The sequence below is a fragment of the Hyperolius riggenbachi genome, chromosome 7, assembly GCF_040937935.1.
Source record: "Hyperolius riggenbachi isolate aHypRig1 chromosome 7, aHypRig1.pri, whole genome shotgun sequence".
Taxonomy (NCBI): domain Eukaryota; kingdom Metazoa; phylum Chordata; class Amphibia; order Anura; family Hyperoliidae; genus Hyperolius; species Hyperolius riggenbachi.
Genome location: NC_090652.1, coordinates 46,574,159 through 46,598,146, shown reverse-complemented (window position 1 = coordinate 46,598,146; position 23,988 = coordinate 46,574,159). Strand labels below are relative to the sequence as shown.

At 46.0% G+C, this 23,988-nt stretch overlaps 1 protein-coding gene across 4 annotated transcripts in view; it reads left to right on the top strand.

Moving 5' to 3' along the window:
* LOC137524292 (RING finger protein 112-like) overlaps positions 1 to 23,988 on the top strand; it is a 368,236-nt gene that overhangs the window by 161,354 nt on the left and 182,894 nt on the right. For all 4 annotated transcript variants that reach the window (XM_068243990.1, XM_068243989.1, XM_068243993.1 and 1 more), the window contains one exon: positions 12,109 to 12,301. In XM_068243990.1, coding sequence (XP_068100091.1) covers positions 12,134 to 12,301 — 168 coding nt within the window. In that variant the 5' untranslated portion in view covers positions 12,109 to 12,133. The remainder of the gene's footprint in view (positions 1 to 12,108; positions 12,302 to 23,988) is intronic.

Sequence of the window (23,988 nt, the reverse complement as noted above, 5' to 3'; positions counted from 1 at the left end):
GGGGATTTAACTATACTTAAAGCGGACCCAAACCAAACATTTTTTTAATTCAAAATATTTAGTTGCACCACTCTGACACATACAAATATAAATAAAACACTCCTTCAAGCCTATGAGCATTTCAGTGCATGCTTTTCACCCTCCTCTTTGCATAACTAGGGTTATACAGGTGGCAGCCATTAGCAATTCCTCCTTTGCTGGACACCATCTACTCCACCAGTTTGCCAGATTATTTACCGGCAATATGAAAGGAAGGGAGGGGTTTCTCCAATAAATGTAAAATATTTTATATTTGTCATCATGCAGCTGAAAAAAGGCTGCTATTTATTATTATAATTTAGAAAATAGCTTTTATTTCTGAAATCTTGTATTTTTAGTTTGGGTCCACTTTAACTTCACATATAAAGGGAGGGACACATTCTTGCTTAACCAACGTACAGTTTTATTGGCTATATTCATAAAAGAAAAAGATTACAAATGTTTATACAGTTTAACCATTTCAGTCCGCGGGTATTTTTCACCTTTTGCATCAGAGCAATTTTCACCTCCCATTCATTTGCTAATAACTTTATCACTGCTTATCACAATTTGTTGATCTATATCTTGTTTTTTCCACCACTAATTAGGCTTTCTTTGGGTGGTACATTTTGCTAAGAGCCACTTTACTGTAAATGCATTTTAACAGGATTAATAAGAAAAAAATGGAAAAAATTCATTATTTCTCAGTTTTTGGCCATTATAGCTTTAAAATAATCCATGCTACCATAATTAAAACCTATGTATTTTATTTACCCATTTGTCTCGATTATTATACCATTTAAATTTTGTCCTTATCGCAATGTATGGTGCCAATATTTTATTTTGAAATAAAGGTGCATTGTTTCCATTTTGCGTCCATCCCTATTTACAAGCTTATATGTTCTCAGCATCTGTTGTACCTGCCACAAGCTCCTGTAGACCCAGTCTGTATGGATGTGTGCAGCAGGTTAATAACGCTTTAACAGGCAGCTTACTCAATGAATAAAGACTCCTGAGGTGTTTTCCAATGCTTCTTTATGCTTCAAGGTAACAAAGGGTACAAACATCAGGCTTTTTCATAGTCTTTCTAATAGGTAAATTTCCAATGAAGTTACACAGCTCCCTAACTCTGCAGCCTCTACATAACAAATATGCAAAATGGAGTTACAGCAGGAAGAGAAGAGGTGGGAGCTACCAACTAGCAAGAAACAGCAGGGGTGTAAGGAAGATACTAAATAACTGTAACATAACATGAAATAACAACTGCTAGAAAATAAAAGGCTGCGTGGCAGCACACTCCCCGCCTGGTATCATGAGATACCACTACTCAATTATTTTTCTTTTTAACACTGCATGGAGTAAAATGCTATCTAGCATTCTTAACCTAGCCTGCCCACGTCTATTGGCTATCTATGTTAGGGGCTTGAGTGACTCCCTCACATAAGACTGGATCAGAACTTTTAGAAGCAGGCATAATAAGGACAGTCTCAGTGACTGGTCTGAGGAAAGTTTTTGAGTCCCTGTTCTTCACGATCCTGACTTCCACACTTCGGACCCTTCCATCATCACTGGCAATGGCCTTGTGGCGATGTCTGCGGGATTCAAATCAGTCTGGACATAGTTCCATTGTTTAAGTCTACTGATTCTTCTTATCCGTTCCACCCTGTTAGCCACATACACGTAGAATCTTCTTACGCTGTTGCATATGTAGCCAAGTACAATCTTGCTGTCAGTGTAGTACTTAATCTAATCAATTTCAGTGTCCATTTCATTTTGCAGGAATTATGCAACTTCGACTGCTAGGGTTGCACCACACAATTCCAATCTTGGAATAGTATGAACAGGTTTTGGAGCTAACTTGGCTTTTCCTAGTAGGAAACCAACATGGGATCTTCCAGAGGGATCTATGATCTTGAGATAAGCCACAGCCACTATAGCTTCAGTGGATGCATCACAGAAGATGTGAATCTCTTTCCTCTGACCTTTTGAAAGTGAAGTGGGAGAATAGCAGCGTGGAATATTAAGTTCTTCCAAAACCTTCAAGGAGTTTCTCCATTTCTCCCATTTAGGCAGATGGTCTGCTGGCAAAGGGGCATCCCAATCTGTGACTCTCTCAGTAAGCTGACGAAGTATGGATCTCCTTTGGACAGTAACTGGTGTCACAGAGCCTAGGGGATCGTATAGGCTATTGACAGTTGACAGGACTCCTCGTCTGGTGAATGGCTTCTCTGTATCAGAGACCTGTGTCTGAAGTTACATTCCAAAGAAGACCAAGACTCCTTTGCGTGGGTAGGGCATCTACTCCCAAGTCCAAATCTTTCAAATCCTTAGCATGATCTTCTGGATTGAAAGCCTTCATTACTTCACTGCTATTAGACGCAATCTTGTGAAGCCTTAAATTAGCAGTCAACAAGAGCTGTTGAGTTCGTTTTACAAGACTGACAGCTTCTTCAGGTGTTGAGAAGGATTTGAGGCCATCATCTACGTAGAAATCTCTCTCAATGAACTGCCTGGTGTCAGATCCAAATTCTCTTTCTCCTTCCTGCGCTGTTCTTCTCAGGCCGTAAGTTGCCACTGCAGGAGATGGACTATTTCCAAAGACATGGACTCTCATGCGATAATCTATCACCTGATCTTTGATGTCATTGTTGTGGTGCCACAAGAATCGGAGATAATCTCTGTGGTCCTCTCTGACAATGAAACAGTGGAACATTTGTTGGATGTCAGCTGTCACGACAATGGGTTCCTTCCTGAACCACATCAACACTCCTACAAGGTTGTTTGTTAAATTTGGGCCTGTTAGAAGAACATTATTTAAGGAGGTTCCCTTGAATTGAGCACTTGAGTCAAAGACAATTCTGATTTGTCCCGGTTTACGAGGATGCTAGACTCCAAAGGATGGAAGGTACCAGCATTCTTCACCTTCCTTAAGGTCTGGTGCTGGCTCAGCATGATGGTTATCTAGAACCTTCTGCATGAATGCTAGAAAGTGCTCTTGTATCTCAGGCTTGCTACGGAGAGTTCTCTTAAGTGCAGCAAATCTAGCTAAAGCGTGTTCTCGATTGTTAGGGAGAGTAAGCCTTGGTAAATGGAAGGGTAATGGAGCTACTCAACTGTTGGAGTAGTCCTTGAAGAACTCTTCATTCATAATCTTGATGAACTCCTTGTCTTCAATTGAAGGGGCAATCTTGTTGTCATCACAGGTAGTCTGGTACACTGAATCACCAAGGTCCTTGTGAGAAGTAAGCTTGCAAGTAATACTTTGGAGGGCTTGATATGGAACTTCAGATTTGAAATCCAGTCTTTCCTTCACATGATAGTGCAATTTACCTTTCATTGATTGATAGGTACAGTATTTTTCCACATTCGTTTTGTAGGAAGCTACATCCAAGAGCTTGTGCGATTTATCTAAACAGACTTCTCCTATTATCACCCATCCAGGATCAAGTTTTTGAGCATGAGGAGCATCATCTGGACCGTTGCATAACTCTCTTATTTTATGAATTCTGGGAATGTCTCTCCCAAGAAGAATCAAGATCTTCGCATCCTTGTTAAGTGGTGGTATGCAGTCAGCAATGAAGTTCAAATTAGAGTGATATCGTGCAACCTCAGGTGTGGGTATCTCTTCTATGTTGTTCGGTAGCTGATCACATTCAATTAGATTTGGAAGAGGAAACTCTATGTTCTCATATTCTGATGCCACTATGAAACCGTGGGCTATTCTTCCAGAAGTATTGATTTGTCCTGTGCATGTCGGCAAGGTATAGGGCCAAGTCTCTCCATGAATGTTGAATAAGTCAAAGAACTCTGTACTTGCCAATGAGCGATTGCTCTGATCGTCAAGTATGGCATACATTTTTATGGCATTTTGTGGACATCCTTCAGGAAAAACTCTTACAAGACATATCTTGCTGCAAGACTTGTTATAACGCCCTTCTCCACACACCTCGGTACACCTTGTAGTTATGGTGTTGGCATGTTGCTCAGTCTTCTCCCCGCCATCATCTGATGTAGTCTTGGGTTTGCTGTCGGGTGAAGATTTATTTTTGAACAGGTCTGAATGAAGAGCATCCATGTGTTTGGCACTGTTACACAGGGAACATCTGATGGCGATCTTACAGTCTCTAGCTAAATGGTTGGAGGATGCACAACACTTGAAACAGATATTATGTTCCTTGAGAAATGTCTTGCATTCTTCAATAGGCTTGTCCTTAAATGCACGACATATGGCGTGGGAATGTGGTGCATTATGAATGGGACACCGTTGATCAAGATTGCTTGCCTTGGTATCTTCTAAATTAGTGTCTGTGGCTAAGACATTGGATGTGATCGCAGTTTTCCTCACGGCAGTAGGATGCCTTAAGTCCTTCAATTTATTGTTGGTGGCAAAACCCTTTGAAGTAGTAGAAGGAAGGGTGGTTGTGTCTGGATACAAGAAGCTTGGGTCATTCTTGGATCTTGCGATCTTCCTTATGAACTCAGAAAAATAAGAAAATAGGGGAAAGGAAACATGGTGTTCATATTTATACTTTGATCCTATACTAGTCCACTTTCCTTGGAGATGAATAGGCAACTTTGCAACAATAGGATTTACGCCCTGAGCAGTGTCTAAATAGCTAAGGCCTGGCAAACTAGGATCTGACTTAGCAATTTCAAGTTCATGAAGAAGGTCACCTAACTCTCTAAGCTTATGATTGTCCTTAACAGAGATCTTAGGAAAGTCTTTTAGTTTCTGAAGTAAGGCAGATTAAATGACTTCAGGGCTCCCATAGTCTTGTTCCAGACGTTCCCAGGCAGCCTGAAGGCCTGCTTCAAAGTTATAAATGTAGACAGATTTAAGTCTCTTTACTTGTTCTGAAGATTGACGCCCCAACCACCTTATTAGTAAGTCAAGTTCTGCTTGAGGTTCAATGTCCAAGTTCTTGGTTACCGCCTTAAATGTAGATCTCCAACTCCTATAGTTCTCTGGGCGGTCATCAAATCTAGACATTCCAGTAGTAATCAACTCTCGTCGAATCATATACTTGCTGAACTCTGCGATGTCAATAGGTTCAGTTTTTACATCCGCAGGTGATAGTGATGGTGCACCATCTTGGATCACAATTGGTATCTGATGCTGCCTGGAAGGTGGAGAGAAAGGTGTTGCAGATGGGTTCAATCCAGGTATGGGTCTGGCATCAGAAGATCTCTGTGCATTTGAAGTTGAATTGAGCTGTATTACAGGAGGTATAGAGTTCACTCAGTCGTCTTCTGCTGTGCCCTTGTAATCTCTGTCCACATAGGGTTGTGGTGGCACATGAGGTGGATAGGTTGGTACACTTGATCTTGTGGCACACGGTAGTTGAGGAGTGTCTCTGTTGGAAGGTGCGTCTAGTTCGGGTTGCTTCGGTGATGTGTTGCCCTTTGATTGACTTGCTGAATGATTATGAAAAGAATCTCCAACTGTAGGTGAGACTGTATCTTCATGGTTCTGGGTCAAGACAAACTGTAGAGTCCTTTCAACAGGGTCTTGATGGGCAGCCAAGCTAGGACAAGACGCTCCTTCCTCTTCCGATAGAGCTTGTTCTAAGACAAATAGCTCCGCTAAGGCTACTTTCTTCTCTCTTTTCCTCTGAAGGATTTCTAGCTGGGCCTCTGTTTCAGTTTGTATTCTTGCTTGAATGCGTTTAGCTTCAGCTTCCTTGCGTTTAGCTTCTGCCTGTGCTTCAGCTTCCATGAGTTTAGCTTCTGCTTCCTTGCATTTAGCTTCTGCCCTAAAGGCTGCTTCTCTTTCAGAACAGGTGGCTTGAACATGGGCTACTGCAACCTTTTGGCGAGCTTTGAGTATCTGGTCGCTCAGTGTTGACCTAACAGAGCAGGATCGCAATGACTTAGAAGATGCTTTATGATGCGAGCGGGCAGATCTAGATGATTTTCCTGAGTGTCTGGAAGAAGCAGATATAGAGGATGCAGTTTCATGTAGCTGTGCTAATCTACCCTCTATCTTTGTCTTTGCTTCAAGATATGTGCTATATCTTTGCTGGTCCGTAGAAGAAAAGTCCTTTAATTCTAGTGAAGCTTCCTCCGTGCTGGAACGTGACAAAAGGGAAAAGTATTTTTCAGAAAGTCTCTTATAGTTAGGCTACAACTCTGGACCGGAATCACACCAGGAAGGGTTCCTCCGTCATTAGCCATGGTCAGTGGTCACGATGACAGATTTGACCTCCATAACAGATTCTCGCCGGAGACCAACCTGGTGAATCACAGTGAAGGCACCATCAGACTTGCCCTCCATAACGGATTCCTGTTAAAGGATTTAAAGTTGATTCATTACAATTAGGGCCTCAAAAGTCCTCCTGAGTCCTGTATTGTTATTTTTGGTCACTACCTCGGGGCGGGCATGCCTGCCTGCTGTACTCCTTGCCTGGATGTGTGGTGGTAGCCGTTTCTTAGGCTCCAACTCCGGAACGCAATAGAAACCGGATTCCCCGGCCATTACCCGGGCACTGGTCAGTCACCATGGTAGTGATGGTACTGAGACTATAGTACCATCTACAGTTTCACACAATTGAAAAAAAATGGCAAACTTGCCCTCCATAAAACATTCTTGGCAAATACTTTCGACTTGGTTTGTCTTCCGCTGGGTCAAGGGTCCATCTGACCACAGATGCCTGGTCTGCAAAGCACGGTCAGAGCAGGTACAGCATGGGTCTCAGCAGGCTCCCACTTCGGGCCGGAATCCAACCTTGATTCCCCGGCCATTACCTGTGGTGACAATGGCAGACTTGCCCTCCATAACGGATTCCCGTTAAAGGATTTAAAGTCAATTCATTTTGAAAACAGCAGGGCCTCCCGAGTCCCATATTGTTATTTTTGGTCACTACCTCGGGGTGGGCATGCCTACTGCCCTCCTTGCAATGGATGTGTGGTGGTAGCCGACCGTTTGTTAGGCTCCAACTCCGGACCGGAATCACACCAGGAAGGGTTCCCCCGCCATTACCATTGGTCACAATGGCAGACTTGCCCTCCATAATAGATTCTCGTTGCAGGTACTGAACAGTAAGTAGAAAATGTAATGTAAAAAAAATAGATGTAAGCTTTAACAATGGTAGAGAAAGAACCATCGAAAGGTGATAAGGCAGACAGACATTACCTAACCAGACATCACTGAGTGAGGAAGAGCAATCTCACCATGGTTGGCACTGCGCAGTAGTCCACCACGGCCGTCACTACACAAACAGCTGTTTGTGGAGTGTTACACAGTGAGTTTGGTGTGTCAGTGTGAAGCAGTAGACTAATTACACTCAGGGGTGCTTCTGGCCCTTCTGTCACCCCAGGCGGGAAAATCTGTGGCGGCCCCCCCCCCCTTTTTATTTTTGCCAATGAGTGTACTGGGGTGCAAATACTTAAAGGTACCCGTTTGGATGGGCTCCCCTTCCTGGCTATGCTGTGCCTTCTGTTCGTGGCTGACACGTGGCTCCTGAACTGAAGAGAGAGAGAGAGAGATAGGACAGATATAGGGTGAGAGAGAGGGGGGCAGAGATAGATAGATGGAGAGAGAGAAATAGGTATAGGGAGAAAAATAGAAAGATGGGGGGGGGAGATAGATAAATGGATATGGATTGATAGATATATAGGAAGATAGATAGAGTGAGTGTGTGAGAGAGAGAAATATAGGTAGTTATAGGGAGAAGAAGAGAAAGATGGAGGGAGGGAGAGAGAGGGAGGGATGGGTAGATATAGGGAGGGGAATAGAGATAGATAGAAGAGTAAGTGAGTTAGATAGCCAGACGTACTACCAGTCCACACCTGACCTGTCAGAACACAAAACACTGCAGTGCACAGTAACACACTGAGTCACTGTGCACACAGATGCCCATGCTGTGCTTGTTTGCACAGCAGCTACAACCCCCCAGTAATAAAAAGCAATACCTCGCTCTACACACCCAGTCTGCTCTGCCTCTCACATCCTCCCCCACCCGGCCAATAGAAAAAAGAATGCTGCTCCAACTTTCCTTGCTACACAGTCACAGCTCCCCTCGTCCTGCAGCCAGAGCTCAATGAGGCAGAAAGCTGATCCTACATTATTCCCTGGAGACGCGTGACCCAGCCAGCCCCAGAAAACACTGACCGTGAATGTGCAGGCAGAGAGAGCAACTGCCTTCCCGAGTCCCCGCAGCCTCACAGTGCTCTCATGTCACTCACAGGTCACAGAAACCCCACGGAGTTCAACGCTGACTCTACTATTTATGGCTACTCCCTCCCCCTCTTCTTCATGCCCTAACTATTAGCAGGCATGCCGATGCACAAATGCCCCTTACCCACCGGCACATGTTAACGTAACTTCCGTGCAGCGGGGGGCGGAGCTAAAGGTGGAGGCGAGGCAGAGCACATTTGCTCTAATTCTATTGGTGCAGGGGGCGCACGAGGTCGCAGCTATAGCGACTTAGGAAGAAAGGACACCAGCAGGGAATGAATGAGTGCTCCAGGTGCACTACAAGGTCCAGCTGTCACCCCCTGATGGCAAACGGCGCTCCAAGCAGCTGCCTGGTGTGCCTGTGCCTTTGGGCGCCCCTGATTACACTCCCTGATTGATGTACAATTGTGTGTAAAAAAAAAATCAAAAAATTGTCATTTACAGAGATATTTCTCCCAACCAGCATGGGTATGTGTAAAAATACACCACAAAACACATTATACTACTTCTCCTGAGTACGGCGGTACCACATGTGTGGCACTTTTTTGCACCCTAAGTACGCTAAGGGGCCCAAAGTCCAATGACTACCTTTAGGACTTCACAGGTCATTTTGCGACATTTGGTTTCAAGACTACTCCTCACGGTTTAGGGCCCCTAAAATGCCAGGGCAGTATAGGAACCCCACAAATAACCCCATTTTAGAAAGAAGACACCCAAAGGTATTCCGTTAGGAGTATGGTGAGTTCATAGAAGATTTTATTTTTTGTCACAAGTTAGCGGAAAATGACACTTTGTGAAAAAAAAAACGATTAAAATCAATTTCTGATAACTTGTGACAAAAAATAAAATCTGCTATGAACTCACCATACTCCTAACGGAATACCTTGGGGTGTCTTCTTTCTAAAATGGGGTCAATTGTGTGTAAAAAAATCAAAAAATTGTAATTTACAGAGATATTTCTCCCACCCAGGATGGGTATGTGTAAAAATACACCCCAAAACACATTATACTACTTCTCCTGAGTACGGCAATACCACATGTGTGGCACTTTTTTGCAGCCTAACTGCGCTAAGGGGCCCCAAGTCCAATGAGCACCTTTAGGCTTTACAGGGGTGCTTACAATTAGGCACCCCCCAAAATGCCAGGACAGTAAACACACCCCACAAATGACCCCATTTTGGAAAGTAGACACTTCAAGGTATTTAGAGAGGGGCATGGTGAGTCCGTGGCAGATTTCATTTTTTTTGTCGCAAGTTAGAAGAAATGGAAACTTTTCTTTTTTTTTTTTGTCACAAAGTGTCATTTTCCGCTAACTTGTGGCAAAAAATAAAATCTTCTATGAACTCACCATGCCTCTCAGTGAATACTTTGGGATGTCTTCTTTCCAAAATGGGGTCATTTGGGGGGTATTTATACTATCCTGGAATTTTAGCACTTCATGAAACATGACAGGTGGTCAGAAAAGTCAGAGATGCTTCAACATGGGAAAATTCACTTTTGGCACCATAGTTTGTAAACGCTATAACTTTTACCCAAACCAATAAATATACACTGAATGGATTGTTATTTATCAAAGACATGTAGCACAATAAATTTGGACAAAAATGTATACAGAAATTTTACTTTATTTTACAAATGTCAGCACAGAAAGTAAAAAAAATCGATTATTTGAAAAAATTCATGTCTTTTTTGATGAATATAATAAAAACTAAAACTCGCAGCAGCAATCAAATAGCACCAAAAGAAAGCTGTATTAGTGACAAGAAAAGGAGGTAAAATTCATTTAGGTGGTAGGTTGTATGACCGAGCAATAAACCGTGAAAGCTGCAGTGGTCTGAATGGCGAAAAAGGCTCTGGTCCTTAAGGGGCGAAAAGACTGTGGTCCTCAAGTGGTTAAGCAATACCAGTTGCCTGACCATCCTGGTGATTATCTGCCTCTAATACCTTAAGCCATGGACCCTGACCATAGACCATGTACAAGCATGCAACAGATCAGGTGTTTCTGACATTGTCCAATCTGACAAGATTAGCTGCATGCTTGTTTCTGGTGTGATTCAGACACTACTGCAGCCAAATAGATCAGCAGGGCTCCCAGGCAACTGGTATTGCGTAACAGGAAATAAATAGGGCAGCCTCCATATCACTCACACCAGGTTCACTTTAAACTAGTACTCTGTAAGGCCTGGTGCACACCAAAAACCGCTAGCAGATTTTGAAACGCTTTTCTTATTTTTCTGCAGCGTTTCAGCTGGCATTTTGCGGTTTTGTGAAGCGTTTTTGGTGTAGTAGATTTTATATATTGTTACAGGAAAGCTGTTACTGAACAGCTTCTGTAACAAAAACAACTGCAAAACCGCTCTGAACTGCCGTTTTTCAGAGCGGTTTGCGTTTTTCCTATACTTTACATTGGAGGCAGAAACGCCTCCGCAATCCAAAAAATGCCTCACCCCGGGAGTATGCGTTTCAGCAAAACGCCTCCCGCTCTGGTGTGAACCACCCCATTGAGATACATTGACCAAGCGTATCCACAACCGCAAGCGGCTGCAAAAATGCCAAAAAACTCGCTCGGTGTGCACCAGCCCTAAAATAGAAACAGAACTTAATGATTTGCGAATCACATAAACCTTTTATCTAATTAAGTTCTTTAGTGGGTTTTTTTTTTTTTTAATATTCAATTTGAATTTGATGCCATAACATTTAAAAAAGCTGGTTCAGGGGCATGTTGTTTACCGCTGTATTGTGTCACTTCTTCTTTTAACATCACAAATCTGAGGACACCAACTCATGTAGTTTTAAAAGTGTTAGTGCCCAATTTCTGCTGCTTAAAGGGAAGGTTCAGGCAGGAGCTAAAAAAAAATAAAAATACTAATCCACTTACCTGGGGCTTCCTCCAGCCCGTGGCAGGCAGAATGTGCCCTTGCCGCGGCTCCGCAGGCTCCCAGTGGTCCAGGCTGGCTTCCAGGTCAGGCTTCTTCTGTGCTCCAAAATGTGCCTCACTGGGTGCGCTGACGTCATCGGATGTCCTCCGGGCTGTACTGTGCAGGTGCAGAACTACTGCACTTGTGCAGTACAGCCCGGAGGACGTCCGATTACATCAGCGCACACCAATGACACGCACGTTGGAGCGCAGAAGAAGCCTGACCTGGCAGCCGGCCTGGCCAGGTCAGGCACGCCACCGGAGACCACCGGGAGCCTGCGGAGCCGAGGGCACGTCCTGCCTGCCACGGGCTGGAGGAAGCCCCAGGTAAGTGGATTAGTATTTTTATTTTTTTTTAGCTCCTGCCTGAACCTTCCCTTTAAAGGGAACTCAAGGTGAGAGAGATATGTCCTTCTGATTCTGCGTCTCTAATACATTTAGCCATAGACCCTGAAAAAGCATATGTAGATCAGGTACTCTGACTCAGCTGACTCAGGTTTTACCGGATTAGCCATATGCTTGTTCCAGGGTTTTGACTCCGACACTACTTATGCCAGGACTACCAGACAACTGGCATTGTTTACAAGGAAATAAATATGGCAACCTCCATACCACTCTCACCTCAGGTTTTCTTTAATGGTTTGTCATATTTTTGGTTTCAAATGTTACTAGGTTTACACCAACATTTACACTCAACAGTTACCTCTTCCAGGCTCTGGTCTCCCTACAATAGAGCTCCACGTGCTTCCGGTCTTCTGTGTCTCCAGTGCCTCTAGTCAGGAAGTAGAGTGAGCGGTGATGGAGACACAGAAGACCGGCAGCACATGGAGCTCTATTGAATGGAGACCGAAAGAGGTGAGTTGTCAGTGTAGCCTGTGCCCACTGCTGGCAAAGCTGTGCAATAGAGGGAAGTACAAATTAGAAAATAAAAGCGAATACTAGACTCACCCCTAGCAGAAGCACACTTTTTCTTCTACTTTTCTGTTTACTTTTATAGGAACCCGTCTTTTATATCTGACGATATGGATGAGGATAATGAAGAATGTGCCATTTGTTCTAACGATTTTGGGAAGCTTTTCCCTCTTCAATGTGGACATTCATTTTGTGAAGACTGCATTAGGCGACTTAACCTCAAATGTCCTATGTGTCGAGCACCATTCAAGCTGCAGAGTGTTGAAGTGGAATCACAGGTAAGGCATAACCTTCCAGAATTTACTGAAAGAAAAGGCATATGCCTTCACATTAACCCCTTCGCGACTGGCTGCCTACCTCCCCCCCCCCCCCCGCCCTTTAAGGTCCAAGCATTTTACATGCGGGGGAGGGGGCGCATTTGTGGGGGTCAGGCAGCCGGATCCCTGCTGGGGTTTGCTGGGCTGTGTGTCCCCTTTCGCCAGCTGCCTTTACACACCTCCCAGGCTCCAGCGATGAGCAGCTCTGGACCCCTCCGGTCTCGCTGGCTTCCCCGCTCATACTGACGCTAAGTTCTGGGTCGCAGCTTGATGCCATAAAAAAAAAAATGCACCAACTGTGTGTATATGTATATGTATATATATATATATATATATATATATATATATATATATATATATATATATATATATGTATATACATATATATATATATATATATATATATATATATATATATATATATATAGATATAGATATAGATATAGATATATAGATATATATAGATATATATATATATATATATATATATATATATACATAGATATATATATATATATATATATATATATATATATATATATATACATACATATATATATATATATGTATGTATATATATATATATATATATATATATATATATATATATATATATATATATATATATACATACATATATATATATATGTATATATATATATATATATATATATATATGTATATATATATATATATATATATATATATATATATATATACATACATATATATATATATGTATATATATATATATATATATATATATATATATATATACATACATATATATATATATATATATATATATATATATATATATATATATATATATATATATATATATATATATATATATATATATATATATACATACATATATATATATATATATATATATATATATATATATATACATATATATTACACACTAGCTGATGACCCGGGTATGTATTGTCGGCAGATTTCCACACAATATGCAACCAGATTGTCGGCAGATTTCCCCAAAAAAATGCAACCAGATTGTCGGCAGATTTCCCAAAAAAATGCAACCAGATTGGCGGCATATTTCCCAAAAAATGCAACCAGATTGGCGGCAGATTTCCCCACAAACTGCAACCAGATTGTCAGCAGATTTCCACACAATATGCAACCAGATTTTTGGCAAATTTCCCCACGAAATGCAACCAGATTTTTGGCAGATTTCCACACAATATGCAACCAGATTTTTGGCAGATTTCCCCACAAAATGCAACCAGATTGTCGGCAGATTTCCCCACAAATTGCAACCAGATTGTCGGTAGATTTCCCTACAAATTGCAACCAGATTGTCGGCAGATTTTCCTACAAATTGCAACCAGATTGTCGGCAGATTTCCCCACAAATCACAACCAGCTTGTCGGCAGATTTCCTGACAAAATGCAACCAGATTGTTGGCAGATTTCCCCACAAAATGCAGTATATGTAGCCAGGTCTATAGTGGGCTAACATTAATTACCTGAAGGGAGGGTGGTTGGGCAGGCTGGCACACTATTTGCGGTGCAGGCACTGCACTGGGTAGGCAGTTAGGTAGCGGGGTGGGAGGGTAGACAGATAGGTAGACGGGTGGGAGGGTAGGCAGATAGGTAGATTGGTGGGCAGTTAGGTAGCTGGGTGGCAGGGTAGGCAGATAGGTAGACGGGTGGGAGGGTAGGCAGATAGGTAGCCAGGTGGGCAGTTAGGTAGCTGGGTGGCAGGGTAGGCAGATAGGTAGACGGGTGGGAGGGTAGGCAGATAGGTAGCCAGGTGGACAGTTAGGTAGCTGGGTGGCAGGGTAGGCAGATAGGTAGATGGGTGGGAGGGTAGGCAGTTAGGTAGCAGGGTAGCTGGGTGGCAGGGTAGCTGGGTGGCAGGGTAGGCAGATAGGTAGCCAGGTGGGCAGCTAGGTAGCTGGGTGGCAGGGTAGGCAGATAGGTAGACGGGTGGGAGGGTAGGCAGTTAGGTAGCAAGGTAGGCAGATAGGTAGCTGGGTGGCAGGGTAGGCAGTTAGATAACTGACAAAAACCAATACCCTATAATGCATATAACCATAAGCAAACCAGGTGGGCACAAGCACTGGTCAAACATATAAACCAAGAAAAACCACACACTACCAGTATATGCTGTTCAACCACCTGCTATTTATTAAAGTGAAATTGTTGTTTTTTTCCTTTAAAAATTAGAAAAGGGGGTTTGCAAGGCAAAAATTGAATCAATAATGGACAATAAATGTTACATATAAATATATGCACACAGGCTATCCCAAAAGGCAATAGTAGCCAAAAATTGTCCCAGCTGCAGACTCCCAAAGTGACTGCACACAATCCAAACATAGTACATGTTACATGATAAGTATTACTTTACCAATATTGCACAAAGGACAAAATGGGCCCGGTTGTATATATTAAATAACCATAGGGTGGTAATGACCCACCTAAAACTCCAAGCTCCTGAATTGCCCCATGTGCAACATAGTGTCAATAGGGATGCTCGCTGGATTCCACAGAATTCTTAATTCCGCGATTCCGGCCGGAATTAGGTCAATTCCGATTCCGGCGGTCGAAACGGTATTGCTAAACCTCTAAAACGGAATTCCGCGGAAAATCTTTTATTTCCGCTGAATTTTCCGGAAAAGAAAATCCTCCTCCTCCTTTCAGGGAATTGTAGTTTTTCAAAAGCCAGCTTACATACCATGGCTGGGAATTGAACCCAGGTCTCAGTGTGTGTTAGGTAACTGACTTAACCACCATACCAACAACACTACATGCTGAAGCCAGCCTAGCATGTACCATTATGCTCAATCCAAGAGAAAAATTAGCATGCCAAAAACCAACTCACTGTGGCTGGGAATTGAACCTAGGTCTCAGTGTGTGTTAGGTAACTGACTTAACCGCTATACCAACAACACTACATGCTGAAGCCAGCCATTATGCTCAATCCAAGAGAAAAAGTAGCGTGCTTAAGGATTTGTAGCATGTCAAAAACCAACTCACTGCGGCTAGGAATTGAACCCAGGTCTCAATGTGTGTTAGGTAACTGACTTAACCGCTATACCAACAACAACACTACATGCTGAAGCCAGCCTAGCATGTACCATTATGATCAATCCAAGAGAAAAAATAGCTTGCTTAAGGATTAAAACACATACTCCTTCAGGATATGATGCTTATGATTGTCTCAGTCTCCTTTTATGTTTAATCCAAAAAGCAAGCACAAGGAATAAATTATCGAAAATCTCCTTATCAATCATCCACTGTTCATAAAACACATATTCCATCCGGCTTCCGCTTAACTCTAATCTGATACTGCAGATAAACTGTATGTATCATCTGGTGCAAAAGTCCTTAGTTCTGGACCATCTAGCAGCAAGTTGCACAGTTGAAAACTCAATTGAATGTATGTCCATAACATAGTTACCACCTCCCTCATGCGATCGCTCCGATGCATTGTCCACGGACAGCCATTCAGGCCCAGCTAACCGCAGACTACATGTAGTTTTCACTGCGGGAGTACCCGACTGTTTAGGCAAGACTTGGGGCCTGATTTGTTTCAGCTTTCACGGCATCCGTACGTTTATCGTATCCTGTTTGTTGGGCACCATGCTGTGATCCGGTGGGAGGGCATAGGGGGGCGGGAAGCTCCACAGCGCGTGACGCAGGCCTACGTTTCGCCCCGCCCAGGGACTTCCTCAGGACGTACTGCGCAGTACATCCTCAGGAAGTCCCTGGGCGGGGCGAAACCAGCTGACAGTCTGAAAGGCAGTGTGGACTCCAGTGTGGATGACTACAATGCAAAATACGTACCTTCGGTCGGGAAAAATGTACTCTCGGCAATCTTTGTATTAAGAGAGTACCTGTTCACTTAACCATCTAACATGAGGATAAGTGGCTGAATATGGACTGTGTAGTATTGTCTCATATTGTGACCCGTGTAGTGAGGATGATGTTACCTGTGTTGGCTCTCCCTTTTCTGGGATCGCTGTCCCCACCCTTTTTGTCACCTGAAAATGTGTCTGGATCTCGATTTTTACTTGTTGTTCCGAGAACCAAACCCTTCTGCTTTCCAGCCTTTACGTGTGTATAGTGGTCTCAGAGACACCTCCCGTTGGTTGCTCCAGAGTGTGATATTGTTCCCTGCCTCTCTCCTGGAGGGGCAGTGATGCTTACTACTCGTTTCTCTCTAGTCTAAAACCATCTCACTCTGGAAAACCGAGACAAGGTGACCAGGGATGCTCAGCAGAGCTCGAATATTCGAGTAGCTCGAATATTCGAGCTCTTTTTCAGCTATTCGAGCTCGGTATTCGAGCTCGAATAGCTGCAGCTATTCGAATGGGCTATTCGAGTGAACTCGAATAGCCCACTCACTATTCGCGCTATTCGAGCAAACAGCGCTATTCGAGCTCGAATACCGAGCTCGAATAGCGTCATAGCCCAGATTGATGTCCTTAGAGCCAATCAGAGGGCTCCCAGGCCCTCTGCCGGCAGCCAATCACAGAGGGGGACCCTGGCCAGCCCCTACCCTATAAATAGCGGCCGCCATGTTCGGTTTTTCCGTCCTTGCTTGAGACTTGTACAGAGAGAGATCTGCTCCTTTGTGCTTTGGCTTAGCAAGTGCTCTATTGTGGTCAATCACCTAGCGTTTTTGCTCACATACACCTGCTATATACACCTATATTGTTGTTAGCTAGATAGAGATTGTATTTTAGTTAGTAGCTTGTGTGTCACATAGAGACAGCTGCTGCTGCAGGCAAGCTTACACAGCTTTAGGCCTCAGGGCCTTGCCTGTGTGGGCAGCTGTCCTCCTGTCCTCTGTTAGTTTATTTCTCATCTATACCAGTGTTTCTTCTGTGTATTCTACCCTGTCTTGTCCTTTACTACTGAGTGATTATTGTATTTTGTAGTTATACTGCACTAGGACACTCACTGTCACTGTTCATAGCTCCTGCGTGTGTGTGTGCGTGCACTGTCTGTAGAGTACACAGTATTCCCTTCTACTGAATCATCTGATTAGTACTGAATCTGATTATTGTATTTTCTAGTTGTACTTACTGTACTAGGGACACTCAGTCACTGTTCATAGGCTAGCTCCTGCGTGTGTGTGTGCGTGCACTGTCTGTAGTGTACAGTACACACTCTATTCCCTTCTACTGAATCATCTGATTAGTGATTACTACTGATTATTGTATTTTCTAGTTGTACTGTACTAGGGACACTCACTGTTTATAGGCTAGCTCCTGCGTGTGTGTGTGCGTGCACTGTCTGTAGTGTACACACACTCTATTTCCTTATACTGAATCTGATTACTACTGATTATTGTGTTTTCTAGTTAGTGTACTAGGGGACACACTCACTGTTCACTGTTCACACTTACTGATTACTGATTATTGTATTTTGTATTTGTACTGTACTAGTAATCACTTAGCGATGTAATCACTTAGTGATTAGTGTCACCTCACCCACCAACCCACTCCATTAAAGAACCCCACTTTTTCACCCGCCCATTTAAAAAACTTTTTGGTTTACGCCCAAAACATCTAAGATGTCTGGAAGTGGCAGCCAGCGCGGTTTGGGCAAGGGGAAGGGCAGCAAGGGAATCAGGAGGAGAGGGAGCAGCATTGTGGCAAGCCGCGCCACCATGCACAGTTCCGCAGCAGCAGCAGCTGTGTCAGTGGCTAACATTCCGCCTATAGCCACTGGCCGTGGACGCCTTTGGCGCCCAGCAGGAGCATCTGCAACTCACGCTGCAGAGACACAGCAGCAGCAGCGTGTAGTACCTGCTCCTATTTTCCTCCAGCCGTGTCGGAAACGTCCCATTGAGGAAAAGGATGCAGCCACTGTGATGCAACTGATGACGGAGGATGAGCAGCCCGCCATCAGCTCTGCATCCGAGGCCTCCACCCTCACCACCACCACCACCCCTGTTCGCAGCAGCCGCCCAGCAGGGCCTGGGAAGGAGGCCAGTTCACCGTCAGTTGGCGACCTGTCATTCAGCAGTCTTTTGACACCAGGCATCATGAGTCAATTGTCTGCTGTTGTTGGCGATTTTGAGGAGGAGATGCTGATGGGCACTTTGGGGGAGGAGGGATTGGACAGCAAGACTGTGGCGACAGTCAAGCAGCCCATCTATGCATCAGGAGAGGAGTTTGGGGGGGTCATCATCCCAGCAGGACATGTTTCAGGAGGGGGAGGATGATGATGATGATGACAGGGTGACAGACAAAGACTGGGTGCCACCAGCTCCTGGGGATGTCATCATCAGCAGCTCTGAGGAGGAGGAGGAGGATGCGCTTGTGGGCCTTGCATGGAGGCGCATCATTGCAAGCATTGGCAGCAGTAGGCAGGTCCCACAGCCTGCTGGTGTCTCAGGCTCAGCAGCAGCAGCAGCAGCATCTGCCAGTACCACCACCAGCCGCACCCAAGCCCCCCCCCCCCCCCCCCCAACCACCACAGGGAGACAGGCAGCAGCGGCTCCAGACTGTAGGGGTTTTTTCATGTCACGAATCTGGCAATTTTTCACCATGCCCACAGTTTACAGCAAGTACGCCACTTGCAACCACTATCAGCGGAAGTTGAGCAGAGGTGCAGACCCCTTAAAGTTCAGCACCAGCTCTCTTATCAACCATCTTGCTGCTAAACATTACCACCAGCATGAGGAGTTCCAGAGGCTGAAGGCATCTGGTGCTGGCAGTGGCACCACACCCATCACTGCACAGCCTTCAGCAGCAGCAGCAACAGCAGCCACCTGCCCTCCTGCTCCTCCAGCACCACCAGCAGGAGTGCGGAAACGCACTGCTCCTCCCCCTCTGCAACTCCTGCCGCCGACACTGAGGCCTGTTCTGGCAGCCAGTCCTCAGTGGCCTCCTCTGCTGTCTCCGCTGATTCCCGTGCTAGCAAAAGGCGACGCCAGAGCCTTTTGAGCGAGTCCTTCCAGGGGGTGGTTAGGGCTCTGCCTCCCAGCAGCCGTCGCGTGCGGCAGCTGAACGGTTTGCTGGCACGGGCCATGTGCTCCCAACTCCTGCCGTACACACTCGTGCAGGAGGGGAGCGACATGCGTGCGCTGCTTGCTTGTGCAGCCCCAGACTGGCAGCTCCCCAGCAGACACTTCTTCGCCTGCCAGGTCATGCCTGCACTGCACCTCTTTGTGATGGCCAATGTGGAGCGAGGGCTGGAGCACGCGGTTGGTGAAAGGGTCCACGTCACCATGGACTCCTGGAGCAGCCGCTTCGGGACAGGCCGCTACCTGTCCTTCACTGTCCACTGGGTCAGCTTGGTGGAAGGGGGTGAGGATGGGAGAGCAGCAGCGGGCACAGCAGCAGCAGCAACACAGTGGGTGGTGCCGACCCGTAGGGTCAGGGGAACTGCAGCAGGTTCCTCCGATCCTCTGCCATCCTCCGGCACACCTGGCCAAACCCCCCGCCTCAGCAGCAGCGTGAAGCCACGCCACTGCCAAGCGCTGCTGCAGTTGGTCAGCCTTGGGAAGACCAAACTGACGGCAACCCATGTGTTGGCCAAACTCCAGGAGCAGGAGAGGATTTGGCTGACCCCCAGAGGCCTCAGAGTCGGAGAGGTGGTGGCCGACAATGGGGCCAATCTGGTTGCCGCAATCGACAGGGGAAACCTGACCCACATCCCCTGTCTTGCCCACGTGCTGAACCTGGTGGTGCAGAAGTTCTTGCGCACCTACCAGTGGATGGGCGAACTGCTGGAAACGGCAAGGAATGTTGTGCGTCACTTCCGGCGCTCGCCTGCAGCCTCTGCGAGCCTGGAAGACGTGCAAAAGGAGCTGGAGCTGCCACGCCATTGGCTGATCCTTGACGTTCCAACTCGCTGGAACTCCACCCTGGCGATGTTGGAGCGTCTGGTTGAACAGAAGCACGCTGTCAACCAGTACCTTGCCCTGGCCACTGTGTCCGCCGCTCAGAAAAGGGACAAGACCAGCAACATCCCGTCCATCGTCCCCGATGACGACTGGGGGCACTTGCAGCAGGTGTGCTTAGAGCTGGCTCCCTTTCTGCAGGCCACCAACATGGTGAGCAGGGACCATGCTATGGTGTGCGAGTGGGTGCCCCTGGTTTGTCTGCTGAACAGGGCCCTCGATGCTTTGCTGGAACAGGGAGCGGCAGCCTTGGCCCAGCAGGAGCGGCATGCAGCTGCACAGTCCACCTCTGAGGGGGAGGAGGAGGAGGACTTGGTGGAGGTCCCTGACCTTGCTGCTGATGAGGGGGATCAGCACAGTGCAGCTGAGTTGGTGCGGGGGTGTAGAGAGGATGAGGCGGCAGAGGAGGAAGATGAGGACAGCACTGCCGTCAATGTGCCAGCACACGTGGCCCGCCTCTTCCCAATGGCAGCGCACATGCTGACGTGTCTGCGCAGGGACCCCAGGGTGATCCAGATGAAGCAGAGGGAGGACATCTGGATCAGCATGATGTTGGACCCGCGCCTCAAGGGGAAGTTGAGCCAGTTCCTGCCTCCTGCAGGAGGAGACCCAGCGCAACAAATAAGGAGCTTGCAGCAGGCCCTTGTTGAGTGCTTGGAGGAAGCCTTCCCCCAGCCTTCCACCCCCACTGTCCAGCCAGCACAGAGGCAGCAGCAGGTGCCTGCATCCAGCAGCAAGCGCCCCACAGACCTGCTGTCTCTCAGCAACGAGCTCTACAGGACTGTAGAGGCTCCAGCAGTGACTAGAGAGGAGGTGCATGCAGCAGCATCCTCCTCCGGTCACAGCCAGCGCCTGACCCGCATGGTGGCTGACTACATGGGGTCCTACAGCGGGCTTGACAGCGATACCCCTGTTGATCCCATGGAGTATTGGGTCAAGCGCCTGGAGTTCTGGAGCGAGCTGGCGCAGTACGCCCTGGAAGTGCTGTCCTGTCCCCCTTCCAGCGTGCTGTCCGAGCGCTGCTTCAGTGCAGCTGGTGGCGTGGTCACCGAGAAACGCTCACATCTGTCTCACAAGTCTGTGGACAGACTGACGTTTCTCAAGATGAACCAGGCGTGGGTGGAAGGTGAGTTCCTGGCCCCTGTTGTCGGCGAGAGGGGGACATGAACTGGCTGCCGGAACCATCGTTAATATGCTTTACCACCCTTTACCACCTCCTGGCTCCTGCTCACTACTAAGCCAGCCTGGTTCAGTTTGACTATTACGTCGCCTGTAGCCACACATTTTACACCTACAGTGGGCTGCTGTGTACTGCCCTTCTGCTGTCTGTCTGTGTTTCCCACTGCCAGGGTACACAGATTTACCTTCTGCTGCCACTCTGCCACCAGCTATTACGTCCAACAATAGCTATCTGTTAAATTTGCCTTTAAAAAAAAAATAAATAAATAAAAAAAAACAATAAAAAAAAAAGGTTTAATTTTTCTGAGGTGCCCGGGTTGAAAACTGTGTTGTCCCAGTTGTGTATTGGACACGATGTGGGCTGCACGACCGCTGTCTGGGACCTCCAGCTGTGTTTATTTACAGCCCTGGTATCACCGCTAGGTACCAGGGCTGTTATGTCACGCTGCCTACCTGCTGCCACACTCACACTACTCTTCCATTCCTCCTGCTGCTGCTGCTGTCTGTCTGTGTTTCCCACTGCCAGGGTACACAGATTTACCTTCTGCTGCCACTCTGCCACCAGCTATTACGTCCAACAATAGCTATATCTGTGTAATTTGCTGTAAAAAAAAAAAAAAAAAACATTAAAAAAAAAAAGGTTTAATTTTTCTGAAGTGCCCGGGTTGAAAACTGTGTTGTCCCAGTTGTGTATTGGACACGATGTGGGCTGCACGACCGCTGTCTGGGACCTCCTGTTGTGTTTATTTACAGCCCTGGTATCACCGCTAGGTACCAGGGCTATTATGTCACGCTGCCTGCCTGCTGCCACACTCACACTACTCCTTCATTCCTCCTGCTGCTGCTGCTGTCGGTCTGTGTTTCCCACTGCCAGGGTACACAGAATTACATTCTGCTGCCACTCTGCCACCAGCTATTACGTCCAACAATAGCAATATCTGTGTAATTTGCTGTAAAAAAAAAAAAAAAAAAAATTAAAAAAAAAAATGTTTAATTTTTCTGAGGTGCCCGGGTTGAAAACTGTGTTGTCCCAGTTGTGTATTGGACACGATGTGGGCTGCACGACCGCTGTCTGGGACCTCCTGTTGTGTTTATTTACAGCCCTGGTATCACCGCTAGGTACCAGGGCTATTATGTCACGCTGCCTGCCTGCTGCCACACTCACACTACTCCTCCATTCCTCCTGCTGCTGCTGCTGTCGGTCTGTGTTTCCCACTGCCAGAGTACACAGATTTACCTTCTGCTGCCACTCTGCCACCAGCTATTACGTCCAACAATAGCTATATCTGTGTAATTTGCTGTAAAAAAAAAAAAAAAACATTAAAAAAAAAGGTGCCCGGGTTGAAAACTGTGTTGTCCCAGTTGTGTATTGGACACGATGTGGGCTGCACGACCGCTGTCTGGGACCTCCTGTTGTGTTTATTTACAGCCCTGGTATCACCGCTAGGTACCAGGGCTATTATGTCACGCTGCCTGCCTGCTGCCACACTCACACTACTCCTCCATTCCTCCTGCTGCTGCTGCTGTCGGTCTGTGTTTCCCACTGCCAGGGTACACAGATTTACCTTCTGCTGCCACTCTGCCACCAGCTATTACGTCCAACAATAGCTATATCTGTGTAATTTGCTGTAAAAAAAAACCATTAAAAAAAAGGTTTAATTTTTCTGAGGTGCCCGGGTTGAAAACTGTGTTGTCCCAGTTGTGTATTGGACACGATGTGGGCTGCACGACCGCTGTCTGGGACCTCCTGTTGTGTATTTATGGGCTGGTGCCACCGCTAGGTACCACAGCCTATTATGTCTCGCTGCCTGCCTCATTGACTGCCTGCTGCCACACAATCATCCTTCTCCTGCTGCTGCTGCTGAATTTACCTCCTGCTGTCTGTGTGTTTCCACTGCCAGGGAGCACATACAATGGCGCTTCCACCATGCGCCACCAGCTATTTATTACGCTCAAAAATAGCTGCATTTCTTTAAAAAAACGAAAAAAATATATATACTTTTTAATACTTTGTGATATTATTTTTAGAGGTGTCCGGGTTGAAAACTGTGTTGTCCCAGTTGTGTATTGGACATGATGTGGGCTTCACGACCGCTGTCTGGAACCTCATGCTGTGTATTTACGGCCTGGTACCACCGCTAGGTACCACAGCCTGTTATGTCTCGCTGCCTGCCTCATTGACTGCCTGCTGCTACACAATCATCCTCCTCCTGCTGCTGCTGCTGAATTTACCTCCTGCTGTCTGTGTGTTTCCACTGCCAGGGAGCACATACAATGGCGCTTCCACCATGCGCCACCAGCTATTTATTACACTCAAAAATAGCTGCATTTCTTTAAAAAAATGAAAAAAATATATATACTTTTTAATACTTTGTGATATTATTTTTAGAGGTGTCCGGGTTGAAAACTGTGTTGTCCCAGTTGTGTATTGAACATGATGTGGGCTTCACGACCGCTGTCTGGAACCTCATGCTGTGTATTTACGGCCTGGTACCACCGCTAGGTACCACAGCCTATTATGTCTCGCTGCCTGCCTCATTGACTGCCTGCTGCCACACAATCATCCTCCTCCTGCTGCT